At 41.0% G+C, this 18892-nt stretch overlaps 1 protein-coding gene across 1 annotated transcript in view; it reads right to left on the bottom strand.

The window, feature by feature from the left end:
* Positions 1–1644: 1644 nt before the first annotated feature.
* Positions 1645–18892, bottom strand: part of LOC311034459 (transmembrane protease serine 9-like) — a gene marked incomplete at its 5' end in the record, with an annotated part of 28761 nt that continues 11513 nt past the window's right edge. Inside the window, 10 exons of the mRNA XM_084042339.1 lie at positions 1645–2460; positions 3589–3725; positions 4687–4961; positions 6250–6418; positions 9015–9041; positions 9641–9648; positions 11576–11742; positions 12100–12169; positions 13002–13170; positions 14047–14108. Of these exons, the coding sequence (XP_083898465.1) occupies positions 2038–2460; positions 3589–3725; positions 4687–4961; positions 6250–6418; positions 9015–9041; positions 9641–9648; positions 11576–11742; positions 12100–12169; positions 13002–13170; positions 14047–14108 (1507 nt within the window). The 3' untranslated portion in view covers positions 1645–2037. The remainder of the gene's footprint in view (positions 2461–3588; positions 3726–4686; positions 4962–6249; positions 6419–9014; positions 9042–9640; positions 9649–11575; positions 11743–12099; positions 12170–13001; positions 13171–14046; positions 14109–18892) is intronic.

Here is an 18892-nt window from a genome sequence, read left to right as displayed (position 1 = left end):
AACGCCGGTCGTCGGGAGCAATGACGCGCTATGCTCGGGCACTGCGATGTCCGCTCATAATTCAGACCTCCCATTATTCAGATATGTATCCCAATAGTCTGACAAACGTTAGCTTAGTGTGAGGTTAGGGTTAGGCAGTGGTGGAAAGTAACTAAGTACATTCAAGTTCTGTACTTTTTTGACAATTTTGAGGTGTTTTTTACTTTAATGGAGTATTTGCAATTTTCAGTACTTTTACTTTTACTCCCCTACTGTACATCTCAGAGGCAAATATTACTTTTACTCCACTACAATTATTTGAAAACATTGTTACTAGTTACTTTGCAGATGCAACGCATTGTGAGCTTGTAGATCTGCTATTTTCAAAAGATTTGTATACATTTGAAAACGTGTGAAATGGGACAATCTGCATAATGACTACTTTCTACTTTTGGTACTTTAAGTACATTTTGATTCCAGTACTTTTAAGTAAGTAAGTAAATTTGAAATTCCGGACTTTTACTTATTAGAGTAGAGTAGTGTAGAGTATTTCTACATTGCAGTATTGAATATTTACTTTTCCACCACTGGGGTTTGTTATAATGCGGCCAGTCGGAACGATGGGGAGTCTAGCTAACATTAGCTGCCTGCTACTAGCTTGATAAACCAAAACAAACAACAGTAGCTGTATTTCTGAATTGCTCAATCAGAGGGACTGATGCTCAACTAACCTGCTCAGTAACAAACACACTGTTGAGCTGTTGCCAAATCTTCACACACAGCTTTTGGAAGAAGCTTTTGGAAGGTGTGTGTGTGTGTGTGTGTGTGTGTGTGTGTGTGTGTGTGTGTGTGTGTGTGTGTGTGTGTGTGTGTGTGTGTGTGTGTGTGCGTGTGCGTGCGTGCGTGCGTGCGTCCGTGCATGCGTTCGTGTGTGTGACTTTTTGGGGTATGATAGATAACATAACTAGAAAAATATGTTTGAACCATGATATGAAGTTATCATAACTAGTATTATTATATACAATATAATGCTAATGTAAAAAGTAATTGGAGGGCACTCGGCCCTACAATTTAAAAAAAACATTTAAAACAAAAATATCTTGTTTATTTATTATTTATTCTTAAAGCCTTTAATAGAACATAATACAAATAATCCCCAGCCACAGTTGACACATGTTTTAGGCAGTGGATATTGTTTGATCAGACAGCATTCGTAAAAGAAAGGACATTGAAGGAGTAGTTCACCCTAAAAATTACTTATCTTCTATCAAATACACACCCTATGAAGCCGTGAATTTGTGGACATTTTTTTGTTTTTGTTGTATTCTCATGGAGATTTATGTTTTGTGTCTGAGACAATAATGTATTATTGTCTCAGACACAAAAAATAAATCTCCATGGATTCAAGGCTTCATGGAGAGTGTAACTGATACAAGATAACTACTCCTTTTAGACTCCCCAGATCTTTACCCCAACCATAATTATACATACCAATCACACACCTAAACTTAACTACATTAACAGTGCCTAATATCCAGTGGTTCTCAAACCTTTTCATGTCAGGGACCCCCATATTGATATATGTATTTGGCCGGTGACCCTCCTCCGGAAAATATGTTGTGCCAGTAACCCCCAGGAGAGAAGATCTGTGCTTAACACGATACTTAGTTGCAGAAGCTTAAACTAGGCTGAAACCTCCCCTCTCCAAGCCACTCCAAGATATGTTGATAACACCTTTGGCATCAGCCTGCAGTCTTTAAAATCTACTCTACCCCTCCCACACCCTATGCTTCCCACTATGGCAGATGACCGGTATTAGCTAAGTATGCTCACTTTGGCTGCATAATCTGTTGGATGCATGTGAAGGGAAGGGGGAGAGTGCTTTATTGACCTTGTTTATAAGTAGGCCATGTGTCGCACATATAGCACATATCGCACATATCGCACAACGGGGCTTTAAGCAACAGAAACCGCACACAATAGAGAAGCAATGTAAAGAGAAGATTCCTGTGTGCAACGTAAACTTAACATAATGCAACTTGGTGCCTTGAAAAGCCCTTACGCAAAACCAGCCATGCTGTAGAGCATCAGCGCAAGAGTTAAGACATAAGTGAAGTAGGAGAAATGGATGGTGTTTGGGCCACCACAAAATAGACTCTCACACGGTTTAACGGGTGGTGGTAGATGTGTGGGGTCATGTGTGGTCATGGGTGGCCATGTGGGATATGTGGTCATGGGTGGTCGCGTAGGACACTGAAAACCCACATCACTGTCGCTGCCGGGGGACATGAACATGACAAAGCCTGGCTGGTCGGTGGTGATGTGCATCATGATCCACTCCTGGAACTGCGACACGCGAGCATTGACTCCTGGGACGTTGGGCAGAGCACAGCCCAGACCGAAGCTCACAACCCCAGACTGGACCCAGCGGGCTGTACCGTTGTGCATCATGCGGTTCACCATTGGCCCACCAGAGTCTCCCTGATGAAAGGATGTCATTTATTTAAGAAGCTTTTTCTCTTTGTCCCTTAAAGGAGTAGTTTACCCCCAAAAATTGCTTATTTTCTACCAATTACACACCCCATGAAGCCTTGAATTCATGGAGATTTTTTAGTTTTTGTCTCCTTCCTAAGCCAACAATTTGATGACTGGCAGAGACTCAATGGAGACTCTTTGAGTCAAAGACTCCGCTGGTCATCAAATTATTGGCTTGTGACAAAAACAAAAAAATCTCCATGAATTCAAGGCTTCATGGAGTGTGTAAGCAAATAAGTCATTTTATGGGTGAACTACTCCTTTAATTGTCAAAAAAACATGGAATTAAAATGCACTGTATGAAAGAAAAAGATTGATGAAAATAGATTGATATGGTTGCAGACTTTTCTGGCTCTTCCTGAATACACCTGTGGATTATTATACCAGGAAATGACTTGGACTTATGAGGAATCATACCAGCGGAAAAAACCCTCAGGTGTACAGTTTGTGACAAAAGCTTTAGTCAAAATGCTAATCTTAAGAAACACATGTTGATACACACAGGAGAAAGGGCTTTAAATGTACTCTTTGTGGCAAAAGCTTTAGTCAAAATGCTAAAGATTACTTTTTGTTGCTCTCCTTCATGGAGCTACTTGCGGATTATACCAGGGTCAGTCCACCCTTAGGTGAACACGCACTGACCCTCTGCACCTTAATCCCCATGTATAACGCACAAACTTTTTTTTGTTTTTTTATTATTGCGCTCTTTTTCTCTCTAAGCACCTTAGCGTCTATAAGTATATCATGCACAGTATACATACATTGCTGCTATGCTCAGGCACCTTAGTTTGTCTCTTATCTCAGGTACTTTGTAAATATGTAGATAACTTGTTTTTGGCCTTCTATTGTTCTCTGTTGATCTCCTTCCCACTTAACCCCCTACCCCTCTTCTTTTTCTCTCTCCCCGCTCTTCTTTCTACGGAATTTAACGTTGCGATGGGAGTGTTGTACAAAATCGAATTTCACCCACTTTTTTACCTTGTAAACCTGTGATGTGACAATAAACCTGATTCTGATTCTGATGGACAGAGAGTGATAGATTGATATGGACAGAGAAAGAGTCCGATATGTCACCTGACACGAGTCCTTTCCTCCTTCATTTGTACCAGCACAAATCATGTTGTCTGTGATGTCATAGGAGCAGCCACACTGGTTGTTTCCCACGATCGGAACATCAACTTCTTGAAGGTTCTGGGGAGAGGCCAGGGGAACTAATGGAAGACATTTAAAAAGGAGTTATTTGCATGACTACACCGTTAGTGATAGAATAAATAATATTAAAGGTCCGGCAAATTTTTTTTCAGTCATATTTGTCAGATTCCATTACGATTAGCTACGATTGGCATCCAAAGTTTGCAGCACTGGCCTGTTTTAGAAAAGAAAATACCGCAAATCATGAACACAGCGTCTGATCTGCCGCAAATTTGAATCACACGTTGAGGGACATCTAAACAATGCAGCGCCAAAAGTGATTTCACTTACACCCAAAGGGGGCGCCACAAATGATAGAAATGTCACTGTTGGCAAAACGTGATCCCCCCACCCCACCAAATTAGGCACAAAATGGTCTTGTGAGTATGTCAAATTTGTCAATGACCATCAAAAAGCGTTTTGAAACGCCACGCTGTTTGCGTGTAATTGCCTTCATTAATGTGTGGTCAGGGCTTATTTCTTACCAACAAATAAAAAAGAAAACACCACACTGTACATCATGAATGCAACATCCAATCATACACACAGACGTTTGTAAGTCCACAAACGTGGACAGTTCTACAACATCTATTTCCCCTGCAGCTTGGAACTTGAGCCAAGCAGTCAACTAATCTAGTAGGTGTCTTACTCAACACCAGCATCTATATTTCTCAGTGGAAGAGTAAGGAGACCACCTCTAACCACTACAGATATTCTAGCAACTACCTTGCGTTTAAAAGTCCACAGACATATTGGTAGGTGGTGATCAGGGTTGCCAATGTGCTTATTATAATTTCCCCGCAATATTCTATTTGAAAATAGCCGATCTACAAGCTCACCATAGTGGCTTCTTTTGGGCTGGTTTTCCTAGACCTGGTTGCTTGTTTCTCTCACAGAATCTGGCAACACTGGTGGTGATCTCTTACAACGCGCCTCACCATGCTGCTTAGTTCTCACTCTCCAGATCTGTCTTATACTCACCACCAAGATCCTCTGTCCCCCATCCAGTCACCCAGCTCATGGTTCCATTGTAGAAGGTGCTGTTCATTGCCGCCAGACAGACCGGGCGAATGTAAAGAGTGAAGGTGACAGGGCTGGAGAGCTTCAGTAGAACGATGTCGCTGTCCATATGCGCCAGCTGATCGTAGTTAGGATTGCGGATGACCTTTAAGACCGTCCTGTTCACCTCATTGGGGTTCATTAATTCCTGGGATTGGCGACCCAAGAAGATGGTAATGTTTTCATTGTTATGATAGCTGAAAGAGAGTGTGTGGAGGGAGGGGGGAGGGGGGGATAACGAATCTTGAGAAGAATTCTGATCTGATTCGGAACACACACACACACACTCACTCAGTCACTCAGTCACACACACACGCGCACGCACGCACACAACTTCAATTTTACATATGAATGGTGATATGGACTAGTGCCAGTGCTGGCCCAATTTGGTGCCCTAGGCAGCATTTTATCTGGTGCACCCCCCCCCCCCCCCCATAGCCGATTATTTAAAAATAAATTAAAATAAATAAGGCTATTTCACAAACACAAATAACTAGGACACCGTGTAAATTTAGCAGACGTGATTTACAGTAAGCAAGATAAACTCGAGGTAATACATCAAATGCATAGTGTAGTGCCTCAGTAATCTAGGATCATAGATGAACCAATAACCTATCATCAGTTCAAACATTAAATAATATCAAAAAATAAACACACTTAGGATGCCAGGTCAACAAGAGAGAGAGAGAGAGAGAGACTGAAAGTCTTATCAAAGAAATGTAACTTAACGTGCTGTATGGCACGTTGTTGCCATTCACATGGCATGTGGCCGTTGTATGTGCATTGTGCACGCATATTCGCATCACGTTGTACTATGCTGTACCCTGAAATTATAAACCGGTTTCTGCACATACCTAAGGATGTATGCAGCACTCTTTAAATTATCTGGAATGCATCCTTCTAACACTACAAGTCGAGTTATTTGCATATTGAAACGGATTTGAAATGTCAAACATATCAAGCCTCTGACGTTTTTACATATAGTTCATCATGCAACACGCGCATATTCCGCCCTCAGATTCTGAGAATATGCACCCCTTTAGTCACTTTATTTAGGCACTATTTACGAACAACTTAGTGAATCAGGCCCAAATATGTATATTTTTCTATTATAAAATAGGGCGACCAAGGCAATTGCCTACTCTGCCTATTGGCTGAGCCGGCTCTGACTAGGGGTGCAACTATTTAAAAAAAAATATATATATAACAACACATCTATTAACCACTTAAAGGGATATTTCACTTTAAAAAAATGTTGGTCATTTTATTGTCTACTCAGGCTTTTGTGAGACCCCCAGACAGTTAAAAAAAAAAAAAAAGTGAAATATCCCTTTAAGCGTTAATTTATACTTCATGAAAATAGCTGATCTATCGACATGCCCAAAATAGGGATTTTTGCATTAAATTATCAATAAAAAAAACATAAAAATCTATTAGTTTGATTGTTGCACCACTAATATGGACACTAATACATAAAATGTTCACCTTGGGAAGCAGTGGGCAGCGGACAGCACCCATTCACTGTTGATGAGGGAACCTCCACAGAAATGACCGTAATAAGGAGGACTGTGTATGCTGACCTGCCAAGGCCAGCCCCCAGGGGGCGCGTCCTCTCCTCCAACGATTTTGCTGTTCATAGGAGCCTGGCCGCACACTAACGAAACAACACACTCATCATTAGGGTTGGGATCCGGATCCGGAGGAACCGGAATCGGTTCCATCACATTTGGAATTATTTCCGGAACCGGAAACAATTCACACAGTCAGAGCTGGTTATGTGGACTTCACGTCGGCTATATACGATTACAACACCGGTGGTTCTCAAACTTTCTAATTTCAAGGACCACCATAACTCTGGAAGTTATGGTGGTCCAGTTATGGTGTTCCTTTTGAACACTCTGAGAGTTACAGACCCGTGAGGGGCCATTTGGAACCCTCTATAGGAATCGTTAAAGGGAACTGTTAATGATTATTGTCTTTGTCTCCGCCAGGAGACATTGTTTTCACTTTCCGTGAAACAAGCTAACATTGGTCAAGCCTCACGTGACACGTGACAATACGGTGAAATAGTGTGATCTGATTGGCTAGTGACGTATAGCGGCCTATAAATACATGTGTCACTTTGAAAGAGTCTATGCCTCTTTCAAAGTGAGGTAAGACAGGAATAATCACGAAATGGCTGAGAAATGGCGGATACTGTAACAATTGGATAGGACACTTACACAGACAGGACAGATAGGACACTTACACAGACAGGACGGATAGGACACCTATACAGACAGGACGGATAGGACACTTATACAGACAGGACGGATAGGACACTTATACAGACAGGACGGATAGGACACTTATACAGACAGGACGGATAGGACAGTTATACAGACGGATAGGACACTTGTGTCATGTTACTATGACACAGTAACATGTTCTATTTTTTGTAAGAATTAGAACATAAGAATTAGAACATTCCCAACATTCACAACACAAGTCTGCTGGCGGAGACTTGTGCACCGAGGAGCACTTTTTCTAGTTATTATTATAACTATTATTATTACTACTACTAGCAGCAGCAGCAGTAGTAGTAGTAGTAGTCAAAGTATTGCAAGTTAGTCGTATGAATTATAAGTCTAACATGTTCTATTTTACAGTACATTGCTGCATAAATATTATACTTTATAGCTTGAATTCTTAACCACTTAACCCCCAGCATCCGTATTGTGGGAAAGCTTTTGCTAAAAATAGCTGATCGACAAGCTCACTCACAACGCGTTGCAGCATTTGACATACTTGCCTATTCCTCGCCTATGACACGCCCCAAATCGGATTGCCAGTTTGAAAGTCTGGGGGCGTGTCATGGGTTTTTTATCAATATTTAACCAATGTAAAGTATTAACAAGAGCTTGTGTCTTAACGTTAACTACACTAGATCCATTGGAACAGAGGTATTTTTTATCCATTTCCTGAAAAGTAACGGTTTTGGAAATAAGGTTTTCCCCCGACAGCAACAAGGTTTTCTTTATGTGGGAAATAACTACTAACTCTAACAGTGTTAGAATCATGCTCCATTTTGATTGATTGATTGATTGATTGATTGAATACTTTAGTAGTTAAAAATGTAAACAGCACGGAAGTACAGTAAAACACTTGGGCTAAAAAACGATAACACAAAGAAGTCCTGGGGACTTGTTTCCATCGTGGTCCTATGTATTCAATGAATCAACAGAGCATAGAATGTTAACACATTAAATGTCATCAATAAATACACAATAGCTATATTTACAGAGGAGAAAAAGGAAAATCGGCAGCAGTGCATGACGCCTCATTTCAAGGGGATTTAATGTCAATCTCTACATGTAGTCCATCCACAGAGGGAATAGTTGCCTTTGGGAAGCGTTGTTTGTAGATTGGCTGTTTTCCTCTACTTTTGCACGACGCTATCATGCGATAAAGTATACATGTGATGGCTGACTCAGCAGCCACACATAAGAGACTATAATGTATGGTAACTCTTCCTTTTGGTTTATATATTTAGTGTGTTTATTTTCAGTTGGACATTATTAACAAGTTGAAATGACATCATTTATTATTTGTTATTCTATGAGTTTATTGGCCTTTGATTTGACTGAGTTTCTTTGAGTTACCAGTTCTGTGGGAGTGGCTGACTAACATACATGGGCATGATGGGCTGGCCAAAGCAATGGGGATCAGCTGCTCCAGATCTACAGCTAATTGGAGAAATTGGACTACACCACAGTCCCTCAATACCATGGGGTGGGGCAGGGGTTTTGAGTGTGTGTTTCAATTATAGTCTTTGTTCAGTTTTTTGTACAGTTTTTAGTTCAGTTGTGTTTCTCTGTTTAGTTATTTAGTTTGATTTGTTTATTTTGAGCACATTTATTGCTTGATTATTTTGAAGCAAAGCACAAAAAGAAAAAGAAAATACCAAAAAAAGGAACATTCTTTTAAACCAACAACCACGTTTCCCTGTGTCTCTCCTTCCGACCAACTCGGTCCCTGACAATACAATATGGCATTCGTTTATGAAGAGAAAAAAAAACACAAAAAGATGAAATATGGAGATATGGTTTCTGCCTGACAGTGAGCAATGCAGTGCCATTGCCCAATTCTTCACAGTCTACTAGCTGCTCTTTAGGCAAATAAGCAGTTATTTTTCATACATTCATTCGGCTGCAAGAAGTGACATTTAATGAACTTAAAGACAAACAGTGCAGATAAACCTGGATGCTTACCAGACACCGATGGTTGTGAGTAACAGCCTGAAATTCAAAGCACAGAAAGACATTTGTAATGATCAGTACACAGCACAGTTTGATAATATGGAGCATTTCCATGCATGTGTGAGTCATGCCAGACCCATAGAGAGAGAGAGTTACGACACGCTTTGACCTCGCCGCTAAGCGGGCCGCTATGGACTGTAGTTCCAAACATTTTCAACGCTGAAGCTAGTGTCGTCACTCTCATATTAGATCACGCTTGTACTTTAACCCATTAAGACCTGAGGCCGATTAGTGATCAGTGGTGCTCAAACTTTTTCATGTCAAGGACCCCCACAATTTTGTGTATTTGCCCGCCAACCCCCATCTCATAATATTTAGTTCCAGGGACCCCTGGAACTCAAAGATTTGCAGATTTTGCACACATTTTCACGATTCTTTCAAAAATATCAGATGAGCTTGTATATCTGCTATTTTTGAATAAACAAAGTATAAAATAATGGTGAACCAATGTGCTATATATATAGCTAAAATCTAAAATGACATGGGTTAAGTATGAGTGACTCTGACTGCATGTGTCTTCACAAAGCAAAGAAACTTGGGGAATTTTGTTAAAGAAAATGTAAGCGTGCAAGTGTTACCGAAGGTTCTGGTCACAGTTGACTTAAAATAAAAATAAAAAGACACAGAAGGCATCTATCAGCTCTTAATGAGACCAAATGCATTTGAAGAATATTAAGTCCACATCAATTATCACTGTGAAATGTTATTGCAACTGGAAACGACCAGAAACCTAAACTCTTATGAATCTCCTTCATCTGCCTTGCTCTTCAGTTTGGGTTTCAAGGCCGAAGACAAACAATGCACCAAAACCATGGGCTAGTACAAATAACTAGAAAAAATATATTCTGCTATCAATGCAGCTCACAATAACGTAGTGCCCATTGATCATTGGTATAATACAGTTTCAGTTTTATTGTCTCCGCCAGGCCGAAGGCATGGCGAGAGAGTATGTTTTACCCTCCGTCCGTCCGTCCGTGTGTCCGTGTGTGTGTCCGTCCTGTCTGTGTGTTACCAGCTAATCTCCGGCACCGTTGGCCCGTTCGCTCCGAAACTGTGCACACACACTCCCTCGATGCCAATTCAGAACCTCAATTTTTTCACATGGGCCTGTTGTAGCGCCACCAGGAGGCCGATTTGTGCAAAACCCATTTTTTTTACATTACTCCTACAGATTTTATCCAAACGTCATGCAAATCGGTACACAGTATCTCTATAGCCATGTGATCAACACGGATCTGTCCGACTTCCCTTATTCCATCCTCATTACCTATGGTTGGCTTCCAAAGTTTGCAGGATTGGTCCGTTTTGAACAAAAAGCCTCAAACTATGCACGCAGCTTGCGATTTCCGTGAAATTTCACACGCACATTCCCACTAGGCCGAGGAAGAAATGCCACCCTTTTCACATTGGCCTGTTATAGCGCCACCAGCAGGTCTAATTTAGCAAAACACATTTTTGGAACAAAATGCCTCAAATCATGAATGCAGTGTCTGATTGCCGTGAAAGACCTAAGAATAAATGGCACCCTTTTCACATTGGCCTATTATAGCGCCACCAGGAGGCCACAATAACGTACCTGACCTGGCGGAGACCTGTGCTCCGAGGAGCACTTTTTCTAGTTGAATATAAGTTTGCAACAGGACAATGGACAGAGTGGAAAGTACCAACAGAAATGTTCAAATTGGCTCTCTTGTATGCTTAGTCACAACACAAATTGCACAGCCGTCCCAACAGAAATGCTCAACACACAGGATACAAATATGCATTTTTCGTCTTTTTGTCTCAACATTCCAGAATACATCAGAATAACATTCTCCTGATCTGCTCATGTTGTATGTCTGTGTCAAAAATGTAATTTTGACAAAATGTCCACCGCAAGCCAACATGGCAATGACCCCAGGTCACAGTAAATATTGTAAATAAATGATGGTAAATACACACTGAAATTGTGAAGTCATTGTAAATATATTGTCAATGAAACATTTCCGTAAAGAAATACAACACAACCATAAACATTTTTTTAAATTTTATTGTAACTTTTACAAATTAGGCATTGGTAAGGTGGGTAGTGATAGGGGGCAGCTTGAAGCCTACATAATTCCCAGCCGTGTCAGGAAAGGTAGAGCGAATCTTGGTGACCGCACAGGAGGGAACAACCTTTCTGTTATGCTCTCCCAGATATCCCCAACACCAGCGCACAAACGTCCGGTAGGCTGTGTGCCGATACTGCCTATTGGACAGAGAGACAGGCTGTGAGACAAGATGTACTGCACTCGGGATGCTATGCTTATTTTGGGGTCATCCCTATAGTATGTTCCCCGGGTTCTATGTTCCCCCACTAACCCGCTCTCCCTAGGAAAGCGGGGAACATAGGACCCGGGGAACATAGGTACGGTCCCCTTATTTTACTAAACATTTTTAGATGTGATGGTCTGATTTGGTACACCCACGATATAATCAATGACTTGAAAGTCAGCCAGATATGTAAACTACTGTTAGCCAGAAATACTTACGCCTCCAAGGACTCATTTTGAGGTGTAGGAGCAAGTGGCCCATAATACTGCAGCATGATGGAATATTCCATCTGCAGGACCCAGGGACTGAGGCAAACAGCGGCAAAACCAGGATGGTCTGTGATGCAATGCAGCTCTGTCTCCACCTGTCCAAACTTGTCCATCACCTGTTAGAAAGCAGACCGAGTCATGGACAGCTTTATTTTTTTGCCACACAACCCTCACCATAATCATTAGCCTTGGAGGAGATATATCTAGATAGATAGATATATAGATAGATCTCACATTCACATAGATCTAAAAAGATAGAGATAGATAATAGCTAGAGATCTGTAGATTAATTGCCATGGACATGTCACATATAGTAATATTTATAGAATAGCTATACCTTTTTTTTTGGCTTACATTTACAGGGGTGTGAATGATGGGTGCACATTTTAGAATTAAAATTCAAGCTATATGCTTACTGTCAACACAAACACTGAAAAAAAACCCTGAAATTGTCATGTTGAAATAGCACCCACCTCCAAATACTCTCTGCAGCATTTGTTCTCCCGACCTGAAGCCATGAGCTGGCAACGACCACACTCGCACCTAGGAAGAGGAAGGTTACATGACATCAAGGGCATTAGATGTGAAAATGAAATGGTTCCATTAGTGACAAGGTTCTGTTAGTGACATCTGTTACTGAAGACCACAAGACCAATGACATTACAGTTCGAAGTGAAAATGACATGGTGTCTTTTATTGACATGGGTCTGTTATTGATATCTGTTAGACATAACAAGGTGATATGTGAAAATGACATGGTTTTGTTAGTAAGATGACTCCGTTAGTGTCATGGTTCTATTGGAATAATGCCATTGTTCTGTGGTGAAGTTACACCACAGAGTGTGTGTGGAGTTGCCATGTGATTCTAAATCACTAGTTATATACATGCACTAAGGCAGTGCTTCTCAAACTTTTTCATGCCAGGGACCCCCAAATGGATATATATTTGGCCGCGGACCCCCATCTGAAAATTTGTTTGTGCCAGGGACCCCCAGAATAATAATAATAAATATATTCAAAGATTTGCACAAGTCTTCAAGATTTTTCAAAAATAGCAGATCTACAAGCTCATGAGCTTGTAGATCTGCTATTTTTGAATAGCCAAAGTATAAAATTATTGTGATGCTATATTCACACATTTTGCTGGGGACCCCTGGAACCCCCTCCCCGGACCCCACTTTGAGAACCAATGTTCTAGAGAACATTACAGAAGCTCTGGTCCATAGAGTTAGAAGGAATGATGAAAATACATAGATGAAAATCACGAAACTGAATTATACTGAATAAGGTAAAACACCAATGTTTCTAGCAACCACACATCATTTTACCCCCATTTATTACATCCAAGCGAACAACAATATAAACGCAAACCTACCATTGATCTGCGGCCAACCCTTCTCGGACATGTGGCTCCGACTGTTCGGCTTCTGCTGCTGGGGCTACAACACCGGGTTCGACGGTTGGCTCAAACATATACGGTTGTACACCAAACGCTTCATATGGATAGGCCTCGTCGTCTTCACTTTCACTGCCGTCAGTGAGGTCTGGCGGTGGAGATGAAGGTGGGGGGGAAAAGTCCTCCACAGAACCCACCAGGCTATCATGCGACTCATCCATGTTGGATTCCATGCCGGGTATATAAACAAACACACAGGTAGTCAGGTACTGGACTGGTCGCTGTTTGAATTTTGAATCCTGTAGTCAGGTGGCCGTGGGGGCACGACGTAGAGGCCGGAGTGATCAGTGTTGCCATGTCTGCTTATTATAAGCGACTTGATGAAGACGCGTTGTAAGCTTGTAGATCGGCTATTTTCTATATTCAATTCAATTCAAAGGGCTTTATTGGCATGAGAAAACATACGTTTACATTGCCAAAGCAGAAAGCACAATACAACAATACAGCAATACAGCAATACAATCAAAACAAAACATATGTACATTTGAAAGTCAGAATCTTCAATAGATCAATTATTTCTATGTACCAAGATCACTGGGTGGGTGCAGGTATAGTGCACTGTGCAGGAATATACACAATGATTAGTCTATAGGGTGGTTGTGTTCCGTTTGATATCCTTCTCCTATCACAGCAACTCACGAATCTTGCATCTATATATAGATGCGTATTTCTCTCGCAATCTGGCAACACTGCTGGTGAGTGACACAATACTCGTATTTATCCCCGTCCGTCCACTGAGGTCTTGGGCGGCTTTACCCACTACTCCGCAGCTATGTCTGCTTAGTGCTTACAGGCAGCGCTTTGAGGGAGAGATTCGTGACGAGGCTAGTGTTGTGAATGAAACTGCGCTCACTCAGCTTACTGTTTGTGTAACCCAGATGATCAACCAAAGATGCCGAAGAATGAATGAATAAAACAATGAATAGTTTGTTTAGAAACAAGCTACAGTATGACGGCCACGAACCCGCCATGCGTGTCTCCATTTCTCCGCCGACCAGAGGCGGCACAGAGCGGCTCCGAGGAGAGCTGAGAGCACCCTCGGAGAGACAGAGCCATGTTTGCGTTCAAACAATAGCGATTTTTACCAATTCAACAAATAAGCATAAATAAACTACTTCACATGAACAATGTTGGTAAAACTAAGAGATTTGAAGGGGAATATATTTTTTTTATAACCACATTTACAAATAAAAGACAAATTATGTATAGGTCACTTCCTCATTTTGTCCCGGTCTGTTTCATGCAGTCACAGTGCGAGAGGACAGGTCAGCGGAGCAGAGCAGAGCCACTGTACAATACATGATCTCGCGGTTTTCAAACTGTTTTCATAGAGCCCACGTGACGTACAGTATAACACATGATATTTTCGGGCCGTGTCATAGTCCCTTTAATTGGCCAACATGGAGCACATGTATGCTAGGTTCTGATTGGTGGAGAGATGGTTGAATTGTTTTCCTCTTTGGCCAATCATTCAAAGCAGCCTCAGGCTGTCTAGTATAACAAGAGTTAGTAGTTGTAGTTTCTCCACAACTCAGGGACGTGCACAGATAGACTCTAGGTGGTGCTACAGCACCTGCCCTTTGCCCTCTTGACCAGAAGTGCCCTTTTGATAAAAAAAAAAAAAAAAAAAATTTTTTTTCAGTTTACAGCAGGGGTCTTCAACAGGGGGTCCGGGACCCCTAGGGGGTCCTCAGAGTTACTACAGGGGGTCCGCCAAATCTTTATGTGATGAGATTTTTCTTTTTACCATAACCACTCGAAACCTAGCATCCCTTTTCTGAGGAGAACTTTAGCCAAAAATAGCAGATCTACAAGCTCACAACGCCTCGCAGCGAGGCGTTGTGAGCTTGTAGATCTGCTATTTTTGGCAAAGAGGTAGTTGTGTAGACTGTAGAGGGAAAAAAGAGCAGACCAAGTAAACAAAAAAAGAATAATTTACATGAGCACCTGCCCCTCAAAATGTCTGTGCACGCCACTGATCATGGCTGCATGGCACAGAATATTATTATTACGGGGGAAAAAAAGAAAATACAACCAAAAAAGAAAACCTTTTCAAAATGCTGTCCGTCTCAAATGCAAGACACTCTACCTTAGGGGTATAGAGTGGCCGGTAGAGCGGCCGGATCGCAACCGCAAGGTTCCCAGTTCGATCCCCAGAGTTAGTGTTGAAGTGTCCTTGAGCAAGACTCTGAACCCCTGATTGCTCCTGATGAGCAGGTTGGTGCCTTGCATGGTTTTCTCCACCATCAGTGTATGAATGTGTGCAGTGGTGGAAAGTAACTAGGCTAAGTACATTTACTTAAGTACTGTACTTAAGTACAATTTTGAGGTATTTGTACTTTACTTGAGTATTTCCAATTTCCAATACTTTTACTTCTACTCCACTACATCTCAGAGGCAAATATTGTACTTTTACTCCACTACATTTACTTGAAAACTTTAGTTACTAGTTACTTTTCAGATATGAATTATGATATAATGAAATATACATTAACCACTTTAAACCTATTTTATACATAGGCTATTTGAAAATAGACGATCTACAAGCTCACAACGCGTCGCATCGCTAGGTGTTGTGAGCTTGTAGATCTGCTATTTTCAAATATTTAGTACTTTTACTTTTGGTACTTTAAGTACATTTTGATGCCAATACTTTTGTACTTTTACTCAAGTACATTTTTAATTCTGGACTTTTACTTTTAAGTATTTTTATATTGCAGTATTGGTACTTTAATTTAAGTAAAGAATTTGAGTACTTTTTCCACCACTGAATGTGTGTGTGAATGGGTGAACGTAATGCACACTCTATGTAAAGCGCTCTGGATAAAAGCGCTATGTAGATGCACCATTTACCCGTTCCTTTTTTTTCCCCTCTGCATGTTGTTTCTATTTATTTTTTAATGTTCCCCTATTGTGAAATTTCCAGAATAGGGATGCTAGCACACATAATGTGGCACCTCTCCGCTATCATGGCTGGCACAGAATATAGTTATAACGGGAAGAAAAAAAAAGAACCTTTTCAAAATGCTGTCTGTCTCAAATGCAAGTGGATCCGTGCGAATCCAAATGACAGAAAAGGAAAACGTTATCTGATCCTTGTGAATAAAACGATCAGAGAACAGAGACAGCTTTGGTAACATTATGGGAATAATGTTGACCTAATAAGTTTTACCAGAAAGCTTGTTCGCTCATAATCAAGATCAGAGAACAATGTCAGCTCTTCATCTTGATTACAGTGAAGTACTCACATGTGTTTTACTTCAGTAAAAGTATCAATACTGCAATATAGATACTGTTACAAGTACAAGTCTTTTATTCAAAATTTAGCCTACTTGAGTAAAAGTACAAGATCGGCATCAAAATATACTTAAAGTACCAACAGTGAAAGTACTCATTGCGCACAATGTCCCATTTCCCAAGTTCATATTTTGAAAATAGCCGATCTACAAGCTCATAATGCGTCACATCGCGACACATTTTCCTCTGATATGTATAGTGGTGTAAAAGTAACAGTACTGAAAATGTTAAATACTGAAGGAAGTAGCTTGACTTATTGTCTCCGCCAGGCCGAAAGGCATGGCGAGAGAGTATGTTTTACCGTCCGTCCGTCCGTCCGTCCTGTCCGTCCGTTAGCAGCTAATCTCTGACACCGTTGGCCCGGCCGCTGCGAAACTGTGCACGCACACTCCCTGAATGCCAATTTTAAAAAAAAATCAGATTGGCCTGTTATAGCGCCACCAGGAGGCCGATATGTGCAAAACACATTTATTGATACTACTCCTACAGATTTTGTCCAAACATCACACAAATCAGTACACAGTATCTCTATAGTCATGTGATCAACACTGATTCATCCCATTTCCCATATTCCATCCTGATTGCCTAAGACTGGCTTCCAAAGTTTGCAGGTTGGTCCGTTTTGAACAAAATGCCTCAAATCATGAACGCAGCTTGTGATTTCCGTGAAATTTCACACACACATTTCTATTAGGCCGAGGAAGAAATGCCACCCTTTTCACATTGGCCTATTATAGCGCCACCAGGAGGCCACAATAACGTACCTGACCTGGCGGAGACCTGTGCTCCGAGGAGCACTTTTTCTAGTTATGACCTCTTTAGCCAATGGCTAAGTACACGTCAAATAAGGCAGGCATAACACGTACATACAATATACACATGCATGCACAGTTGTTGAAATGAGTAAAAAATACTTAAAAGTTGTTAAAATTAGTAAAAAAGAATACTTAAACGTTGTTAAAATGAGTAAAAACGTCTTAAAAGTGCATAAAATGAGTAAAATAACTTAAAAAATACTTAAAAATTAGTAAAACATACTTGTTAGTACATAAATGAGTAAAGATACTTAAACGTTGTTACAACAAATCAGTCCAAATGAACAACCAGCCCAATAAGCATTTAAAATATAGAAGTTCAAACTGAAGAGACTAATGGTTTACTCATACTTTACAGCAGAATCAGTAGTTTATACTGATTAGTACACACACAAGAGAGGACAGAGGAAACAACATTGTTTAAAAAAACAAACAAAGCTTAGCTTTACCTTTGAACAGCAGGATGACCAACAGGCATAGCCCATACAGTGGCCTATGGAGGGCCATGTTTGCTTTGTGTTGGCTGCAGGTGGGCATCACCCTTACATATATCTCTTTCTGCTTAACTCCGCCCACACAGTTGCACCTTGCATCCTTTGCCTCTACGCAGTTATTCTCGGATATTTGGCCACTCCCGCAATCCATCAACATCCATGTTCAAGACATTTTACTTCATGGCTATGGATGGATAGGTTAACACCTACTGTACTGTAGGCTTCTATTTGAGGACGTTTTTTTTTTTTCTTCCTTCTTTGGAAATACTTTCTTTCACATCAGGACGATGATCATTAGACCATTAGATCATTTGAACAATAACCCATTTGTATGCTGTCAGAGTTAAGGGGGGCCCTTGAAATGTAAAAGTTTGAGAACCACTGGTCTACACCACACCAGTATACGTGACAAACAAACAAACATCCCCATTTAACTAGGGAGGCAGGCATGCACTGGAAGAATCATGCTCATGAATTTTGACTAACGCTTACCATCTCACATGAAAATGCACATGTGTACACACGCACACACCCACACACACACACACACACACACGCACACACACACACACACACACACGCGTGCATTTTCACTTACAGCCACTGCATGCATTAACATTCAGGTGCACATGCAGTGTAAGTAGAAATGACAGATACACCCTTAACTGCTATAGTGAAATGTGTTTTCTTTCATTCCCTTTGACAGTTAAGCATTTTGTCCCCTTCACATTCTGGGCGTGTTCTGTAGGCGCGCACACTCACTCACTCACTCACTCACTCACTCACTCACTCACTCACTCACTCACTCACTCACTCACTCACTCACTCACTCACTCACTCTGTCTGTCTGTCTAAGAGTTATCAACGGGCCTGAAAATTAAGGCCCTAACTGGGCCCTACTGGGCCGGCCCGAACAATTACCATGGGTGACCAGGGGTCATCAACATGTCCGTACACGGACAAACATGTCCGTGGCAAGACATGTCTATGTCCGTGGCACATTTTTTATTTTGAAAACAAAATTTAGATATAACCTATATATTTTCTTCATTATAATGTAGAAACATATAAAAATGCCTTGAATAACTTTGGTGACTCGTAAAGTAACATGCTCATTTCATGAGTCAGGTGAAGACAACAAGACTAAGCTAAACGAAATGATTGCTAATAACCTAATAGCCTCAGAGAACAAAGGTTACAACGT

This window comes from Gymnoscopelus microlampas, assembly GCF_963454915.1.
Source record: "Gymnoscopelus microlampas genome assembly, chromosome: 19".
Taxonomy (NCBI): domain Eukaryota; kingdom Metazoa; phylum Chordata; class Actinopteri; order Myctophiformes; family Myctophidae; genus Gymnoscopelus; species Gymnoscopelus microlampas.
The sequence above is the reverse complement of the archived record's forward strand: the minus strand, read 5'-3'. Positions and strand labels throughout refer to the sequence as shown.